The sequence below is a fragment of the Amia ocellicauda genome, chromosome 13, assembly GCF_036373705.1.
Source record: "Amia ocellicauda isolate fAmiCal2 chromosome 13, fAmiCal2.hap1, whole genome shotgun sequence".
Lineage (NCBI taxonomy): Eukaryota > Metazoa > Chordata > Actinopteri > Amiiformes > Amiidae > Amia > Amia ocellicauda.
The window spans coordinates 29,242,099-29,261,421 of record NC_089862.1 but is presented as its reverse complement, the minus strand read 5'-3'; the positions used below and the strand labels follow the sequence as shown (position 1 = coordinate 29,261,421).

Below are 19,323 nucleotides of genomic sequence, written 5' to 3'. Positions count from 1 at the left end.
ACTCAGACATTAGATGTTAAAATGGGAACTAATATTAGAGACTCATGTGTTAAATAGAGTACACACTGGAAAATGTATTTTATCACACAGCTTATGGTATCCATGTTTCATTGATTTATATGTTCTGTATGTTCCTCCATTGCTGTGATTAGACTCGTATTTGTCATTCATGTATTTCATTCATCATTTTGTAAATAACCTGTTGATTGTGTTTGGGTTGTTATTTTGGGTTGTTATTGCTGACCATTTCCTTTGAAGCTGAATGTGAGCAAACGAGATAGGGAAGCCGGACACTTTTCCAGAGACTGGCTTGGCCAAAAGTATTCAGTGCACAGTGGGATACTAATTGAAAATGCAGTATATCAGTATTGCACAACAAAGCTTTACCAACACATAGGGGCACAATGATCTAATTCCCACCTCAGTTCACCCCCATCTGCTTTGAAACAGTTTCTCTAAATCCGTATTTCCTGGAAATGTCTGTTTACGTGGAAAGAAAACAGATTAACCGGATACAATAATGCACTGGTCCCACAGGTTAAAAGATATGCAAAATTAACAACAACAAAAAGACAGTTTCATTAAATGTGTATTAATTATATGTGTGTATGTATTATTAGATATGAAATCTTGAGACCTGGTAAACAGCTTATGAATATATTCCCAAGATCTGAATATCTTTTATCTTAAAGTTATTGTATAGTATAATATCTGGAAACTTTTAACAGCTTATGAAATTCAGTAACTCCTGAGATCTTAAAAAAACAAATACTCTTCTTTGACCTAATTGCCATAATGTTTTTAACATTATTGTATCTGTATTTTGTTGGCGTTGTTTTTGTTTGTTTTTAATGCAAGAAGAAAAACTATAGCTACTTTATATGTAGTCATACTGAGATTTCCTGCTGAGGTGCTGGTAATACATTATCAACACTGCGAACACTGTAGACTTACTGGGAAACAAGGTGAGAATATTGAAAACATATGATTTACCACAGTGAAAGTGACGCTGGCAGTAGTGTTGACTCTATGGTTTCAGACACTACCGAGCGAAGGCAGGGTTGTGCTTTCAGCATCGGACTACTAGTGGGGATCGCGGCCTGCATTCAAATCTCTGATTACATTTAGAAAGGCTTTCTTTTTTCATTTTATAACATTTTTCAACCAAAAATAATCTTGTAGTTTGCTATGATTGGTCACCTACATGGTATTTTGGGAGGGCAGTATAATTGGAGGTCAATACATGGGAAACCAGGAGACAACACTGTACTACATTTAAATGGATTTAAAGTTTTTGAATTATAATGAGGCAGGAAAGTGCTTCTGAAAATGTTTAAAAAGGGTTTATTATGGCTATTTTAAAATGATGATTTTCAAGATTTTATCACACCCACTTATCCAGTTTAAAAGAATCACATTCAAATGTAATGTTTTGAGAAGCCAATTTTATTTAACATTGTTGATTTCCTTTAGTAAACCAGGGGAATATGCATTTTAAGCAAGACAGGGAGATGTTATTACTTTTAAATGAAAAGTAGCAATTTTCTTTCTGCTTCTTCATGGCACTTGGGTATTTTTGTATAATTTTCACATTTGCTTTTATTGCCTTCAATAAAACTGAATTGAAGTGTCTTCAGATATGAGTTATATTCTGTGCATCTCTATTTGTTCTATACAATGTATTTTTATTATTTTAATCTTTTTTGCACGTTTCCAATAGACTCAGTCCTCCACTGTGCTGCACGTCAGAGATAAATAACGCAAGGGACGGGTTTTTCAGAGTGGACCCATCTGAGAAGGCCAATGGCTGCTTTCTAGCAGTGCTGAAAAGAGAGGTGAGTGGACACCAATCACACCCGGTGTTCGTCATTATTGGTTCATCACACACTGCTGGTAGGACACATTCACAATAAGATCAATACACATAAACAGGCTGAAACCAGCTTATAATACAGCTTGTCCTGGGAGGGATACAAGAGAATAGAGACCGTAGGCATTAATGAACCAAAATATGTATTTGGCTTTATCACACTTTGAAAATAATGCCATCGAACTCCAAAAAAAATGTATTAAAGCAAATTCAGACCAACATTTCTATCTATACAAGATCTTCATCGGGATTTGCTTTATCCTACAACCAGTATGTGCAGATAAATTCCCAACAGCGCACACAAATGTAGTCTTAGGGAGGTTGCAAATGGTGAATTGTGGTCTTGATGCTGTTACCATGACTAACCAGTTACTAAGGACAAGCCATCCGGTTTCCTGCGCTCTTGACACAATGGCTCTGGAATCTCTGTGGAGAAAAATAATGTGTTTATATTGCAAACTAGGGAAGCTTCATGTTTAATCAAATTAGTTCATCAGAGAATAAAGCAATGGCCTTGCAGGTATGCGATTTGTAATACCGTTACCTAAGATGGTGGTTTCTAAAGTGTGCCTAAACAATAGTTGTCACCCAGGTAGGATTAAATTAAAATGGAATTTAAAGATGTAAAAGAGTGAGTTGCTAGTAACTACAGCCCTGTGCCCTAGGGAGCTCATGGAACAATGTATACCTCTTCAGCACCTGTGGTTTTCATGGTTCCATGATTACTTACTGCCTTCTACAGATTGCAGTCACATGTAATAATCTAGTTCCCCATGATGAGTTCAAGGAAGATGTGCTTTCTATGCTCTATCAAATACAAATTTCAGAAGGAAAAGATGAATGAGATGTTGGACTGCAAGAGGTTTATGAGAGATTTAATTCCAACTAGTGGAATTAATATAAAGAAAAACCCCAAACTCTTGTAATTTCAGTCTCTGAAAAATATCCAGCCATCCATCCATTTTCAATAAGCAAATCACCCAGTGTCTGCAACACGTGTTTTTTAAATCAGAAGACACTTTGAACGCTCAGAGGAAATCTCCAATGCTTCTTGTGGATCGCTTGACAGTTTTAATGAGTTCTGATGCAAACTCAGCTGCAAATTGGCGTCAGACTGTTTCTCTCGAAATGTGTCAGAGAAACCAGGGATTAGACAGATTTGAAGTCATCCATAGGTAATCCATCCTACATATGAAAATGTAATTTAAAAAGATTGCACGAATACCACCAAAGTCTTTCGTAACTGATACAATCTTTGGACATGATTTTTGTGAGCCCTAACATTAATGCAGAATCATCATGCAACTGCTCCATATATATATTTTAATGTGTCCCACTCTTGTGTGCCTCCATTTTATCATATTGCAGGTCTGTTCATACAAGTTTTTTTTTTTTTTTTTTTAATGGTTTTAGACCTTTCATTTGCAATACATTTATACAATGTGCCGTGATGATTGTCATCCTGCTTTACAAACATAGATAAGTTTGTTAAGTTGCCTCCAGATGCATTAATAACCAAGTAGTATAGATGAAAGCTGAGCTAGCAAAGAAAATGGAGTTGAATATTCAGTCGTTGTAGACCAAAATTAAATGGTTAAAAAAATACGAATCTTTATGATGTTTAGAATTATTCCCAGCCTAACAATCTGTATTTCCGGGATTGTTCTGGAGATTGAGAATAACACATACAGAACATAGATTTGTTTTGGTCTCTCAATCAGACAAAGAATGGGATTCAAGAAGCTGTGAACTGGGATGGTCACCTCTTATGACTGTTTCCTTCTCAGATATTTCGAAAATTCTCCAGCTTTTCTAATTTTCTCCCCAGTGGAACGACCAGATTACTGAACAGTAGAGCTAGATTACGTGTGTCTTTTATTTTCAAAATGTTCTGCATATGGATGAGTGGATTTACTCGTTCTTTTTTCATGCTATGGCTGTATACAATATTCATAAAACATAGGCTACAAGTTAACTTTGTCAGGAAATACTACACGTACACCTAATTTTCTGTGCAAAATCAACTTTCAGTTATAATTTTTCAAGAGTATGAATACATCTGGAGGCAAATGAACAGAATTCTCCATTCAGAGGATAGTTCCTTTATCTTCATTAGGCCTTCATACCTAAAATGCTGTCTGCTGAGTCATGGTTTATGTCTCTCATGTGTGCACTTAATTGATCAATTGCTCACCCAATGGAGACACTACATTCTAAGTTATTTGCTTATATAGCAATAAATCAATTAGGGATTAGACTCCAATCCTGAACAGATGTTGCACCTGCCTGCCGAATGTGCATCTTCATCTTACAGGCTTTTTTTTATAAAGTAATTTAGAGATCAGTTTCTGGAGATATACCATCACTTGACAATTTCTTGCAAACATTTCTAGTCAATTACATTAAACATTATTAATGCAAACATTTGTTTTTATTCCTGATGATGCAGAAAATCTTGCATTAATAGTCCAAGTGACCACAAGGCTGTCAAATTGAGTATAAATGTTATTTATGGGAAATTTCAGGATTCAATATTCCATATTTATTTATTATTAATTTTTTTTCAATCAAAACAACCATTTTAGTTTGATCACAATATCATCACAAGCAATACTTTTCCACAGAATCTATCGATCATTTGTGAAGTTTGACAGTATATCGATGCTGAGTATAGAGAGTTAACTCACAGACTGCAGTAGAAAGAAGCAGCACACTTCTTGCCTGTCAGGTCCCATATAGACGTGTGCGGTGTGGCCAGAGGAGGGCTGTGCTGTGACCACTGCTGAGTGTGCAGGGTGTCAGCACACACCCATTATGGACAAATCTCTACTGCAGAGAGTCCCTCAGGCCTGGGTGTTACTGCAAATCATATTAAATCAGTGCCACATTGAACAGATAAATAAACAAACACACTTAAAAGAAGCAGCATTTTAGCATTCATCTTCATGTATAATGAAATATTAATGAGCACAAATTATTATGCTGGTGCTGCTGCTACAAATATGATTATTCTTCCTTTCTTTATTTCTTTCCTTTTTCAAGCCAAGGCTTTTAAAGGGTCAGATTAGATTGCCCCTTTCTATAAAATATAACTTTGTAGCATCATGACTAAAATATGTAATCACTGAGGAACCTCCTCTTGATTATAATCGCTCTTTTTAAAGAGTAGAAAAAAGTTTCTAGTTCTGCTCCATGTATTCAGTATGTTAAAAGTTAAAGAATGGCTGACATTAGTAATCTAACAATAATCGCTCAGTGATTTCAAAGGGACAGCTTCCTCTTGAATAGAGCCCCTTCCACCCCTGTCCTCTCTTCCCCTGAGACGGAGTAGAAGGGGCTTTTAAAGGTTAAAGACTCATCATTTAATCTGGTGTCCTCCTGCAAGGGTGAATAATTTATGCACCATGCATAAGGAGCTCGTTTTTGAAGGATGGGCTGTTGGCGGGAGGGTTTTTAAATTGTTACATTTAAATGCCAACGAAGGGCTTTCACAAACTGCAGAGTAGAGGTCCAGACCTTTAGCCCCTGAGACCTGCAAGATCTTACAGTTTCCCATCGCGGTCTGAGCTCTAATGATTTAACTGAAATCATTAAACCCTCAGTCTTTTCGTATCCCTTATTTCCATTTTCAAATCACTCCTATACCTTTGAGGAGGGCACTAGTTTGACCATCTGCCCTGTTATAGGGAAGTCCCAGTTATTTTGTTTGTAACCTGTGTATACCTGCACCAGAGGATGTGAGCTTTATGGAGATAGATTAACCTGCTTACAGTTTATAGCTTTGTGAAATTTTCACCTTTGTTTTGGCATTGTTAATCAGCACAGCAAGCATTAATGAAAGCAGAAACACCAACTGAACACTAATGCTGATATATAAATATATATTTATTTAACCTGAGAAGTGGATAAAGCATTAGTTACAGAGCCCTTGTACCTCAAAACAAGCAGCCTTGGCTTCAGCTGGGAAATAAGCAGGAAGTTAATGGAGCAAACACAAAAATAGCCATATCTGGTAGCCTTGTGCCTCATGCAGGGCCTGAAGCAGACGATCATGCAGAAGACTGATACTTATAATGGGGGCTGTGAGAAAATTGTCCTGTTCTGCTCTTGTATTACAAAGGAAGCAGATCTCGGCAATTCCAGTTAAAGTAATGCATCTCTCTCAAGGGGAAATAACCTTTTTTTTTTTTACTGCTTCCCGTTATTCTTTATTTCAAATTATATTTTCTATGTCTATACTCTGTAAACACAAATTTGACTCCATATTTAGTGAAAATTACGTTATTTTGATTTTGTACAACAATAAATATATTATCCCATGCCAAGTGGGAAATAACTCACATTATTGTTGCAATATTAAAAATGCTTCATATCAGTTGTAAATGCAGATAATGTTATATAAAATGTAATATCCCTAAAAACAAAAAGGACAATCCGACAACAGGACATCATCATCTATATGCTACTGAAACTGCACATGAATGCTAATGCCTAATTTTAGGAATATAATAAATGGTCTCTAAATGGATAATAAAATATTTTTTCAGGATAAAACTGATGTATGCAATACCATTTTTCTTGTCTTGAATACCATCAGTTGGCTGTGTTTCTGTTGGCCTAAGGCACACCATTTTATAACGCATCTGGCCGTTCTAAGCGAATGGCGCAGCTGGGGAGAAATGCTGAATAATTCACCGCTGTGTCTCTGAACATTATCGTCAGCGGATTAACCTTAAATAATATCTTGTTAAAGCTGCTGCTCCACAGTAACAAGCCCATTCCAATTTCATTGTTTTTAAATTATTTAGTTCGTAAAAAGTTGCAATTTGAAGCTCATTTTTATGTGCTGTAGCAGATAATAGCTGTTCGATGCACAACTGAGCTGCTTCACTCCAGCGGGGATTGCAAAACACACTTTAATAGGCAAAGTGGTAGGTGCTATTTCTCCTCTTGAGAAAAAAGAACAATAAGTACATACTCAAATATTCACTTGCCATTATTTCATTAATCCCATAGTAATCAATTAACTTCTTAATGATTACTCACACTTTACAGCTGTCTCCTAACAAACTAACAAACGTTCCACATTTTAAAACTATACTGACAGGCCATTTTAATTTGGGTTAATTTAAAATGGTTATAAATAATTGCACCCTGTAGTCATAGGAAGTCAAACTTAATGCCTACAATTGTCAGTTGTACTTGTTTTTCCAAGCATTTATTTAACAAATCAGCTAATTCAAAAACTATGTGTTTACTTAATTTGCAGGTTGAAATGGAAAAGAACAATCAGTTCTTGTACCAGTGACTCTGTGTTTAGCCTCCTGTGAATTGCTGGATTGCCTCTCAGGGATTATGGCTATCAAATCACCATTGCCCTTTACAGCATCTCATTGATTTGGCTTTTAAATTAACACTCTAGGTAGGTAGTTGCCTTCTGGGGTTGCACAATCAACCTCCTAGAAAATTCACTCAAAACTGCATAAAAATAGGGTGCTTTTAGTCATAACGTGTACAGACCTTTGTATTTCATGCTAAATAAATTTGAGAGGAGTAGTGTTTCAGTAATCCTCCTTCAAAGCGAGTCGCTCTCTTAGGCTCCTGACATCAATAGCTAACGGCAAAAAAAAAAAAAAAATGAAAAAAGACCTGTCCTCTGCATGTTCTGCTTCTGAGTAAATCCAACCTCTACACGTTTCTTTTTCAAACACAGTGACTGACATAAGCATGTCATCCAGCACTGAGTCAGTTCTGCTTGATTTAGACATGCATGTTGAGTGAATCTATTATACAAGGGCTATGTATTGAAACGAAATATCTCAGATTTCTAATTTTCTACATCATAATACAGTCCTGGCCAGACTCGGGCACAGATGCTTCTTTTACTACCCCTCAGGTTCAGATTTAGAAGGCGTGCTCCACGATTCATTGGACCCCAGAGCCTTTTTTTGGATATTGGTGATCTACTCTCTTCTATACTCGTAGTAGACGTTGTCAGCATTTCCTGTCATCTTAACTCACTTGACAAATGAAAGTAAACGCGCTCAAATTCACTTTTGTTACAGGATTTTTAAAAATGTAGCTGGATTTCGCATTCTTTGTGAGGGTGTACTATGAATGTACTATGAGCCTCATTTCCTTGAAACGGTTCCAGTTAAAAACTTAAATTTCCTCATGATTTTTTACAGCTTCAACCAAATCCACAGAAATGAAAAATATAGATGTATTTAAACCTTATATGTGTAGGCTCAACTGGATGGTCTTCTAGAGTAGAGTCAGCAACTGAAAATGCTAGCTTTTTTCTCTTCTGACACTTATGGATGACAATCAAAGAGTTCAATGGAGAGGAATGGAGAATGGAAAGAACAGGCATTGTTTTGTATCTTGTGTAAAATAACAGTGTTCCTAATCATCTGCAAGCAAGTGCAGGTGTGAATGACAACTGGGTGATAGTCAACTTGTTAGCTTGCATTCTCTTGTGGTGTGTTCCTCTTGCTGCTTCGCTATCCAGAAAATGTTACTGCTCCCCACATCCCCCCATAAGCTCTAGCCACACAAGCACAAATTATAGTTCTGCCAAAGGATCATACTACAGCTTTTATGAGAGCGCGGTGTGGATGGACTTTTAATGAACGATCCTTTCTTAATTAACAGGCCCCCTCTGGGACAGTTGCATCGAAGGATGTGCTGGCTCGTGCTGCAGCGAAGGGGCTGCTGGAAGGCATTGGATCAGAGAAGCACACAAAGAAGGAGAAGAGGCGGCCCAAAGTGGCAGTGCAGCCGGTCACGCCAGTCAACGAGACCCAGGCCCGCATCGCAGAGTTTCTCACAAGAGAGAGCGGAGAGAGTGCTGCTGTGGACGTCACAGAGAAGGCCTCCGCAAACCCCACGCTGAAGACCACAGAGAAGGGCATGGTGAAGGCCACGCCGGGGGCCACGGAGAAGACCACAGCAAAGTCCATGACGAAGGCCACGGTGAGCAGTTCCTCCTGGTACCGCGAGATGAGTAAGAGCAAGCAGACCCCCAAGTCCACGGTCTCCAGTTCTGTCTCTAATAGCATGAAGAAGAGCCTGCCTAAATTCTCCCCCACAAGCCGTTTTTATGAGCAGCGCATCTGTCCCCCAAAACCAAGACTGCAGGAGAAGATGTCTGTGCTGAAGCCAGTGGAGCTGGTGTTCCCCCCAGTCATGTTTCCCAGCTTCAGCCCCCTCATGAACAAGAGCAGGCCCCCCCCGCATCTCTCCGGCTTTCTCTGGAAGGGAGCCAGAGTCACCCAATACTCTCTCACTCCATCCACCGCCAGGGTCAGCAGATTTAGAGAGACGCTCCCTACAGCCGTGGTGTGGCACCCGCGACCGTGGCTGTGAATCTCGCAGGTCTACAGTCCTGCAGAGTGCCATGCATTATTTAATTTCTCTTGGTCTATTTATGTCTCCTATTTTTCTGTTTCACTCCAAGAAAACAAAGCTTCTCATTTAAATCCTGTTTTTTCTTCCCGTTTTTGAACTCAAATGGTTGAATTTCTATAAAACGGTCTGCACCCGCTTTAGGCAGTGGCCAATTGACATCATACTAATGTATGTGCATTATTTAATTTCACACTGTTCTGGAACAGTTTGTAAAATTGCCAAAATATTCAGTATTTCAGATTTCACAGATTAAAATGCTAAATCAGCTAAGCTAAATAAGATCTATGGATTTTATTTTTGTGGCAGTGGATTTTTTTGTAGGGGTTTGTGCCAGGAAAATACATTTGCAAAAACAGGTACATTTTCCTTACCGAGGTTCTGAAAGAAAGGCTGTCCTCACAGGGCTAAATGTGTGGGAGACAGAGGGTAGAAAACCATTACATTTCCTTTGTTGTTTTTGGAAGATTAGGGTAGATATCATACCTATCTTTATGTTACTGTTTATTGTTATTAATCAGTCATGTCAGCCTCCGGTTAGTTGTCAGGAATGTTTAAAGGCATTTTTACAGGAGGTATAAATTGAGAAGATGCATTTTACAGTCTAGCTCATCCCACCAGCACATCATTTTAATTGGAACCGTACTTAACCCCAATAAGACTGTTAGAAAGTAGAATTAAAAGTAACTTTAACATTTCATACACCTATGTCCAAAACTACTAAGCACAAGATAAATCTACATAACTGTTCGACAGATACTTAGATTACTCCTTCAGATGATTCGTGTCCTGGGTTGTGCCCAGCAGTGTCCTGAAGATAAATCTCTTAATTCCTGGGGACTCTAGGACAAACCTGGGGGGCTGGAAACCGCGTTGTGTGCCTCTGAAGCTTTGACAGCCCACTTCTTGGGAATTACAAAAATGTGTCATTTGAAATGCTGCTAGTTGGAGCAGCTGCAGCCCTTATGATAAAAGCTGTGAGATTAGCCTGTCCCTTCAGCCGTGCCATGCTTTGTCAGGTTCTGCCCGTGTTTCTGGGAGCTCAAAATACAGCATCAGACCCACATTTCTACTGTTTCTGAACATCTCTCAATACCATTTTATCTTTGGCAGTGAGAAATTGGACTGTTTCAGTGTTAGCAATCCATAAGAAATGAATGTGATTCTAAAGCTATGGATTGGTTATAGAGAGTCATCAAAATGGCAGTGAGGAGAATAACTTTTCTGTCCAGCAGAGTATCAACAGATTTTTTTGTATTGATTTTTTCAATTTATCAAGATTATCTTTTATCATTAAGGAAGAGTGACCTTATAAATGGACTTTCAAATTAAAATAAAACCATTTTAATTATTTTTAATGAAGAAATTATTGCATAAGACATTAAAACAGAAGCTGACTGCTCTTTAGGGCTCAGGTTTTATTGGTGTTGTGGTTTTATCATCAAGATTCCTTATCAAAGGAACACAATTACAAGAGCCTCGCAGTGCAATTACCTGCGTTCTTATCACATTTACCCATAATAACATTAAAGACAGACAAGATCAATAAAACACTGAAGGAATGAAGAAGAAAGTGCCTCCTTAGTCATTGATTCTTAACAATGTGAGACTCCGATGCCTAGGAGGTAAAATTACACAATACACAGTAAATGTTAAACATTTATAAAATCTGACCCTTTTGAATGTTTTATCTACAATTCCACAGCAAGACAGCTTTTTTGTCTGCAACAGCAAGCCTCTGGGTTTGGATAAGATTTGTCCAGGCATGAACACGACACACATTTTGTTTTTAATTACCAGTCAATCTCACATCATCTTACAATTTTGAACAAATCCACCTATGAATGACTGAATGACTGAATTAATAAATAAATAATGCTGAACTCTGTTGTCTTTCATAGATTTTTATGTGGTCTAATAGTTTAACTATGAAGATAATACTGATTAACCCTGAGCCATGTGGACTGCACAGGGTACGCTTGAGGGTTTGTATGGTTATGGTTATGGTTTTGGTTTTGGGTGGGGGGTTGGGGCTTTTAGATTTAGATTTAGACCGAGTCACTGCATGCCCCACAGATGGAATTTTGAAAAGCGTTCCCTCTTCTCCGTGACACAGAGATGGACATTGCACTTCTCTCAGGCCCGAGCCATGCAGCCATATGCGTAGCATGTACACCAGCCATTCCTCAATCTCGACAGCCAGATGTAATGATCAGACACCACACACTGAGAACCACCAGAGGAAGAGGAAATAATCCAAGAAGAGAGTGTTACAACCCAAATCACATCAATTATACAACAGCAACCGCAGGAACATGCACATATACATCATCGTGGATAAAGCTTATCACTATCCTGCAGTGACACTTTCCAACTATTTAAAGTATCCAGTAAAGTCCAGTAAATCCAAGGAAGGAATTAAACGGTTCTCATATTTATTGATGTTCTTTGGGCAAACTTAAAGAAAACAGTCAAGCATGTGAGACAACACTACTATTAGGTAGATTCTCACATAATGGATTCAAGTTAGTATAGCAAACACATGTGCTCTTGACAGGGCAGGGGCTATGGCAATTCACTGTGATGCCTTCCAGCTCTGCAATGCCCCTGCCACGTTTCAGTGCCTAATGGACCCTGCGCAAGCTCCTGTGCCCTGCTAGTGCACGCTCCCTACTCGACTGCATGCATCTGAGCCGCCAGACGTCATCTCAACCCCAGGAAGTGTGAATTGCTCTGGAGACAGGTTGCTTTCCTGGGGTACATTGTCAGCCGGGTCGGCGTGGCCATGGACCCAGTCAAGATGACCGCCATGTGGGGTTGGCCGACCTCTGGGAGTGGGACTGAATTCAGAAGCTTCCTGGGGCTCGATTCCTGCTAGTGTCAGTTTCCCCATTCCCTGCATCTCCCTACAGAGAAGGGGTGGCTCTTTGACTGGGGACAGGATTGTGCCGCTGCCTTCTCCCAGCTCCGTGAGGCGCTGGTGCCTATCCTGGCCTACCCTGACTGCTGTCAGCCCTCTTATATAAATACAATCAGGTACAGCTGTAGAGCAATTAGAGTGTTAAACCCCCAATAATTCAATTATTTGCACAGTTCCACACAAATGAGCAAAAAACCTTTAAGAAAAGAAACCCACTGAAGCATCAAACCAATAAACACAATTATCGTATCATATATTTTATGCAACTAAAATGCACACCATTACAAAATCATTTAAGGACTCTGTGTAAACCATCATTAATAATTCATTCACCACACAAAGTGAAATATCACTATATCAAAGAGAATAAACAATTGGAAGTTTTTTGAAGTCAGGTGTAATTAATCCAATTTAAAACTACTGACATGTGCCTATACACATAATTATACTTTATACCATAAAATAAGTAAAATCACAGATCCTCAAACACATGACATGAAGCCGTCACGACCTGGATAACTGCAATAAGAAAATGACGCCGGCAAAGAGCAGGGCTAGACTTTTTGCATTCACCACTATTCTCCAAAACATCCCGCTACTCTCCAGACTTTTTTTTTCCAAACCTGCACATTTCCAGTTCATTTTGGCAATTATGGTGCTGCGGCCTCACCGTTTCCACTGCTGGCTGTCATTACTGAGGCACAGCACAGATCCATGCAGAAATGAGCAAACGCCAGAAAGGGTTAAGAATCAGACAATATAGGAAACCAGGGACGCTTAATAATACTCTGTCAATCGGTTTATTAAATTTTTTAAGAAATGGCCTTGAATCCAATTTTTTACACAGCAGGGATTAAGCAATAACTACTTCAGATGAAATTGAAGGCTGTTCAGAGTCCAGGCCATGCTGGTATTCCAGGAGTGGCTTGGATGCACAACAATGCTTCATTAGCTTCACAATTCCTCCGGGTCAGGGGAGGGAAAGTCAGCCGGTCTATGGCCTCCTCGGCAGCTCTCTTTTAACAGCCAGAACTGCACTACAGAGAGAGCGGCCTGCGCCTCCGGTATGAAAGATAATGCAGTGTGAAAACACCTATTAACAGCAAACACTGTGTTTACACGACATTAGCACTGCATTAGATGGGAAACGCATACTTAGGTACTGAGCACAGTTTACTTGCCTGAGCTAACCTTGCGTATCTGGGAACGTATACAAAACTCCTAAGCAAGACAAATCAGATGGACTGCAGAATGTACATTTGCCACAACCAAAGATTATACCAAAAATTGACATTTTCTACTAGCCACTGTATTAGGAAATACTTACATGTATATTTACCCATATAGCACGTAGACACATTTTGTCTGCCATCGAACTTGAGCTGGGGATTCCCGTTCACCTGTGTGTGGCCTTCGTCTCTTCATTGTCAGTGTGTCTGTACTGTGAATGTCTGCATCACGTTTCTCGATGGTGGCACAGACCATGTGTGTTTTAAAATAGAGCTCTTTTACAGCTAATAAAACCCTTCTTAATGTGATTGCTACAGTAGTGTGAAATGTTGCCATGAGAATATACTGATCTAAATCCCCACAAGACTGTTAACATTTACAGGGAGCCAGAGCCGGCGACACAAGGGTGGCCTGGTTTGCAAGTGTGGCACAAACACATTGACATCCTCCGCAAGTGAATCTTGAGCGAGGCCTGCATTTTCTTTTGAAATGGTAGGATTATACAGAATCTCCATATGTTCAACATCAGAAGTGCATTATCTCAATACACCTTGCGTTAAAGCGCTTTTGTGGTTTCATTCCCTGCTAAAGCTTGATCCAAATAGAGAGTTCGTCTGCAGTAAGGAGTTTCAGTCGTGCACCCTCGGGTCTGTCAACAGTAAAATGTGTTTATAGTTGTGGCAGCGGCTCCAAGAAAAAAAAAACATGATTTCGGTTGGGTCTACAGTTAGTGCAAACAAGCCAGGGAAGCCTTTGCTATTTGCTTCACTTCGTAATTTATTCAGGATACATCTTAGTTTCCTTTCATTTTTTGTAGCACGTCGCAATCTCTGTACTAACAGGCTTTCACCATTTGTGCTGATGGACCCCTTTGTTTAAAAATGTACAGCTGTATTAATATTTACAATGTTGAATAATATGGACACGTTTATATGATTTCATCACTGAATTCCCTTCAGGGTGCTTGAGTCGACTCAACTATGCAAAATTAAAGGCCCTGAAATGGGGGGGGTATAAAAGATGGGCAAGTGCAGGACTCGTGGCGTTGGAATCTGTTGTGTGAGGTGGGAAGTATTGCAATAATGTGTGCCACGATTCGGCGTCCAATTCATTAACAGTGCTTAAATCTACGCACTCCCCTGGTAAACATATACCTGAACATTGCCCCATCTTGGTATCTTTTATGAGAATTGTAAATCTCCAGCTGTTCTGCTGCTCAAGGTTTTTCACTGCAACATGATTACTTAATCTAATTATTTGCTCAAGAGGACACCTTTTTTTCCCCAAGGTCTTTTTCAGGAGATTAAAAAAAAAATGCATTTGATTTAAAGTGTAGCAAATGCTAAAATATTTAGAGGCCTGACAGAGGAGTTATATTAGTCCAACTCCTCACATAATCACAGCACAGAGGTCATTGCCGCCCACGGCAGAACAACGGGTGGAAGAGCGAGGCTGTCTGGGAAGCCTTGGTCTGTCACAGCCAACGTCTTCACTGTCCTTAATGAGGTCTGGTCACATTCCCCGATTGGCTTGTTGTTGAAGTTCTGTAGTGTAGCACAGCTGGCCTGGGACGGCTCTAGTCAGCTTCCACTGAGGATGTCAGTTGTTCTGCATCGCTAGGCTGTCAGTAGGTGACCCCACAGGTTTCTGCGGGGGCCGGGGTGGTGTCTCTGTGCAGACGATCATGGCAGGGAGGTGTCTGCGGCTCAGGCCAGTGCTGGGAATTGTGTGGGGTTCAGCAGGGAGCGCTGTCATGTTGAAAGGCCATATGGGGATACACCCAGCCTTGCCCCGGGCAGTCTTGCAATGATGAGGTGATTCAGGGCTATATCAAGTGATCTGAGGACTTCACTAGCCTGCAGAATTACTCTCCCTCCGTTTATATTCAGGAAACGTTTTATTTGTTCCAGAGAACTGCTCAAAAATGACTTTGGAGAAGGTAAATCGCTGCGCATGACCTCATTCTTATTACAGGCAGTGAAACAACGTTCGATTTTACTTATTTCAAAGTATGAGTGCAGCTTAAAATAAAAACAAATACATACAATCCACTTGCAAGTGAAAGAACCATCTGGGACAATGTTGTATTTTAATATGCAGTTTATTCTCACAACAGATTACATTTATATGGTGTAAAATTAGTGAACAGCAGAAGAAACCAACTTTTATTTTTTACTGTAAATCAGCTGCATAAAACTCTAGCAGGCTTTTCTTTTATTTAATCATTATTATTATTTGAGCACTTAACTGCTACTACTTTATCCAAGAGCACGTTTTGGCCGGAGCCAAATACACACAAGAAAAAATATGACAATTCCCACCGGAGTGCAGGACTGTAAATGTACTTGGTTCACATTTTGTGATATGCTTGTTAATCACAACAGTTTGAGTTGCACAACTTATTGAAAGGTCTTTGTGTTATTCATGGCTTCACAAAATGAGGGTAGGGATGGTTTGCTTCTCTTTTTATTTTTTATTATATATATTTGTTTGCTTCTAACAAGAACCTGAAAGCCGTGCCAGTCAAAGGTACTATCAAAATGATGGCAGTCATGCTGAAAATTACTTTCTGGAAGCTTAATCCCAGCATTTGTTTTCTTACCTACCCCACAAAACCCTAAAAGACCTGTACTGTGGCAGAATTACTGAATTAGTTACCACATTCATATGCGCTCAAACATGCACACCCACTGTTGGATGTTCTTGGGCTGAATTCACATTGTGTTTGTCGTGTTGTTTTTAACCCCCACTCTTACGGTGACCCAATAATCACCAGGGAAAGTCCGTCTTCGGTACCAGTTGAACAAACCGCTGTGATCTAGTGAACACAAGGATCCTACGGGCCCGACGCCTGTCCGAGGAGGACATTCGAATCCCCAGATCATGTTTTGCATTTGGAGGAGCACAAACAAATGCCACAGTTCCCTTTTCCTACACTGCAAAAAAAGCTTTGGCCCACTCTGGTTCAGTTATATGTAAATGATCCTTTATCTGCATTACAGCTGGACTAATACAGTTTGAACATTGATTAATTTAGTGCTGGCTACATTGTGAGAGAGATAGAGCATACAGTCAACGTAATACCTCCAAACATAATAAAACTGGTATACTTCAATATAAAATAGAATAAATAAAATAAAAAATATTTCTCTTAATTTTTTTTGTAATTGTCACGGGACATGCAAGGCAAAGTGACATGGCTGTCTGCTTTGAGAACCGCTAGATATAAAGAATGCATAGATAATGCTTGGTTAACGCTAGTCTTACTACAACTAATTGGCCTAACCACAGTAAATAAAATCATAGACATTTTTTTTCTTTTTTTTTTTTCTTTCTGTTTATCTACAACACGGACATCTAAACATTACACTTTGGCCATGACAGAATAAAGTGTTTGACAAAGATGTTTCAAGGCTTTTAAGTAGAAGAAGAAAAACAAAAAACAACGCAAAATAAACAGCTTATAAAGTGTGATTATATGTATGCAAAACAGTTTTTATACACAGAACCTATTCACATTGTTTCAAACCTTTCAGCTTCCTTTGGGAAAAGAAAAAAAAAACATTTTGTTTCATTGCTGGTTCAACAGAGGGAGTGCACACACTGCGGTGAGCGGGAGCGAGTGTCCAGATATGCACTAGAAGTTCAAGTAATATTAATAAGGTGACGACAACCATTTTCACGGCTGCACTTCAAATCCGACGTGTTATTATGGAGTCAAGCCTTAACCATCACGTGTGGAGTGCCAAGCGTCACGGTGATGCTGCATGGAAGAGCTGCACGAGACAACAACCCCCCCACCCCAGGAAAAATGAAGACACAGAGGTATATTAGAAAGTGGCTCGTATGATTTTTAAGATGGGAGACACGAAAGCACCGTACAGACCTCGACCAATGAAGATCATGGAGTTTATATCAACCAGGTGGGATAAAAAGAAGAGATGACTTAATTTACGACCCGTCCCACAGGATTTCCAGCAAACGGAGATCAATCTTCACATAAACTGAATGCAGGTAGTTGTAGATCAGTGTGGTGCACATGATCTATGGAATTTAAGCACATTAGCCAACCGAGACCTTGTGCAACCAGCTCCACTGTCTTCTGTCTAACTGAAGGCCACCTGCTGCAAAAAACACCAGCAGTTATCAAAGCACCACTTTTGGTCACAGGACGAGCGATATTTAAAGACACGACATCCACCTGTAGCAGGACAGACACTGAGGACCGACAGAATGCTAGTCTGCTGATTTATACTGACATTGATTTACTGAAATTGTTTTTTTTGGAGGCAAATAGGTACGGTACTGAAAAAATGTTGAGAGGAGCCAGAAGTGAGCAGCAATGGTCTCAGAAACTACCTTGATTCATCATTCCCTATCTACTTCAGTGTAGGTGACAGAAGAAAAAGTGCTCTCAATGGAAGGCTATTTCAGAACGGCGGGGGGGGATATGGCATGAGCGCCCCACATCTGGAAGACACTCAGTCCGTAAAGCTCACGAGAAGAACAAAAAAAAATCCAAAAAAGGGACTGGCTGTTACTTTTTCAAACAGCAAAGCGAAACAAAACAAACAACAGAATCAAAAGAAAGACCTTAAATCATGCGTCTCTTCACATCACATCATGAAGGCTAGAATGTTAGAACATGCTTGTTGTACACATAACAGGATAAAGCACTGGAGACGGAGAGTCCGCAGCGGAGGAGAGCAATGCTGAATGTCAGCGTGTTCCTGTGGTTCTATGAAGTATCCTCACACACTGGCGCACTGAGCACCCGGGCGATGCACTTTCCCAGCTGCGCCGTATGCACATCGACTATTGGGGCAGCTCCGGTACGGGCCTCTTCTGTTTCAAAGTGTCAATGAGGGATAGCACTCCTCGTTTCACGCTCGTCGTCACCCTCCTGGTTACAGAGTCCGAGGGGGGGGAGGCAGAGCAGGCTTTCTGTGAGGGAGGTCGGGCCACTAAACACTTCTGGTACCGCAACTGCAACAACACACACACACACAGACACAGACACAGACAAACAAGAGAAGAGAACAACGCTGAGCATCTGTAACTGCGCGGACACAAGAGCAGGTGACTTGTCACAGCAGCAGGGGACGGGAGGGTGGGCTGGAGAGGGAATTGCAGCTGCTGCTTCTGCACAGGCTCTTCCCAGCAGGATGCAGGTGGGTCCTGCCGCTTGAGAGCCCATTATTCAGATTCGGCTAATCAGCCTTTGTTTTCAGGATTAAAAGAAGCTCAGAACTTCAAAGGGATGTAGTATCTAGGGCTGCTTCTCGGACTCCCTGACTCGGTACACAATACACATATTTCGATGTATAGTCTAAATGGGCACTGTTAGATTTGTGAGAAAGAGGTTACTTTAGACTACAACACCAGTAACTGAGAGAATTGTTGGGCACAGCCTGAATAATAGATGTGGCACAGTATGGCTTTCACTGCTATGGAACCCACTGGGGGTGGGGGGTGCACTAACACAAACACTTCAGCAGGCCTGGCCGGTCACGTCTGCGATTCATCCGAACACCAGCACTGCACTTCACCCCGGCCACCCTCGCGGCCGGTATAGACGGATACACCGCCTAGCCGACGGAACAGCACTCGGATTTCGATGGGTGATGCGATGATATTCTGGTTTGTTTGTGCAGGCATAAAAGTCCTGTGATAGAACGGTCACAAAGGACTGGTGGTCTCTGAAGCGCTGCCAGGGCCTGTTATGCGGACTGCACCACTGGGAGCATTGACCAAGAGTCTGCATGGTGTTCCTACACCATGAAGCTATTTCACAGTGAGCATCCATATACGGCTCTGGAAAAAATTCAGAGACCACTTAACATTGATACCTGCACTTGGGAGTTTTTTCCAGAGCGGTAGAGCGATATAGTAGAAA

General features: G+C 40.3%; 2 protein-coding genes across 11 annotated transcripts in view; one reads left to right on the top strand and one right to left on the bottom strand.

Moving 5' to 3' along the window:
• Positions 1-11,164, top strand: part of LOC136766735 (putative methyltransferase NSUN7) — a 49,298-nt gene extending 38,134 nt beyond the window's left edge. For both annotated transcript variants that reach the window (XM_066720501.1, XM_066720502.1), the window contains exons 11-12: positions 1,721-1,835; positions 8,525-11,164. In XM_066720501.1, coding sequence (XP_066576598.1) covers positions 1,721-1,835; positions 8,525-9,238 — 829 coding nt within the window. In that variant the 3' untranslated portion in view covers positions 9,239-11,164. The remainder of the gene's footprint in view (positions 1-1,720; positions 1,836-8,524) is intronic.
• A 4,345-nt stretch (positions 11,165-15,509) lies between these two features.
• The window catches only part of LOC136766734 (amyloid beta precursor protein binding family B member 2), a 129,336-nt gene continuing 125,522 nt past the window's right edge, over positions 15,510-19,323 (bottom strand). For all 9 annotated transcript variants that reach the window (XM_066720492.1, XM_066720497.1, XM_066720494.1 and 6 more), the window contains one exon: positions 15,510-18,413. In XM_066720492.1, coding sequence (XP_066576589.1) covers positions 18,243-18,413 — 171 coding nt within the window. In that variant the 3' untranslated portion in view covers positions 15,510-18,242. The remainder of the gene's footprint in view (positions 18,414-19,323) is intronic.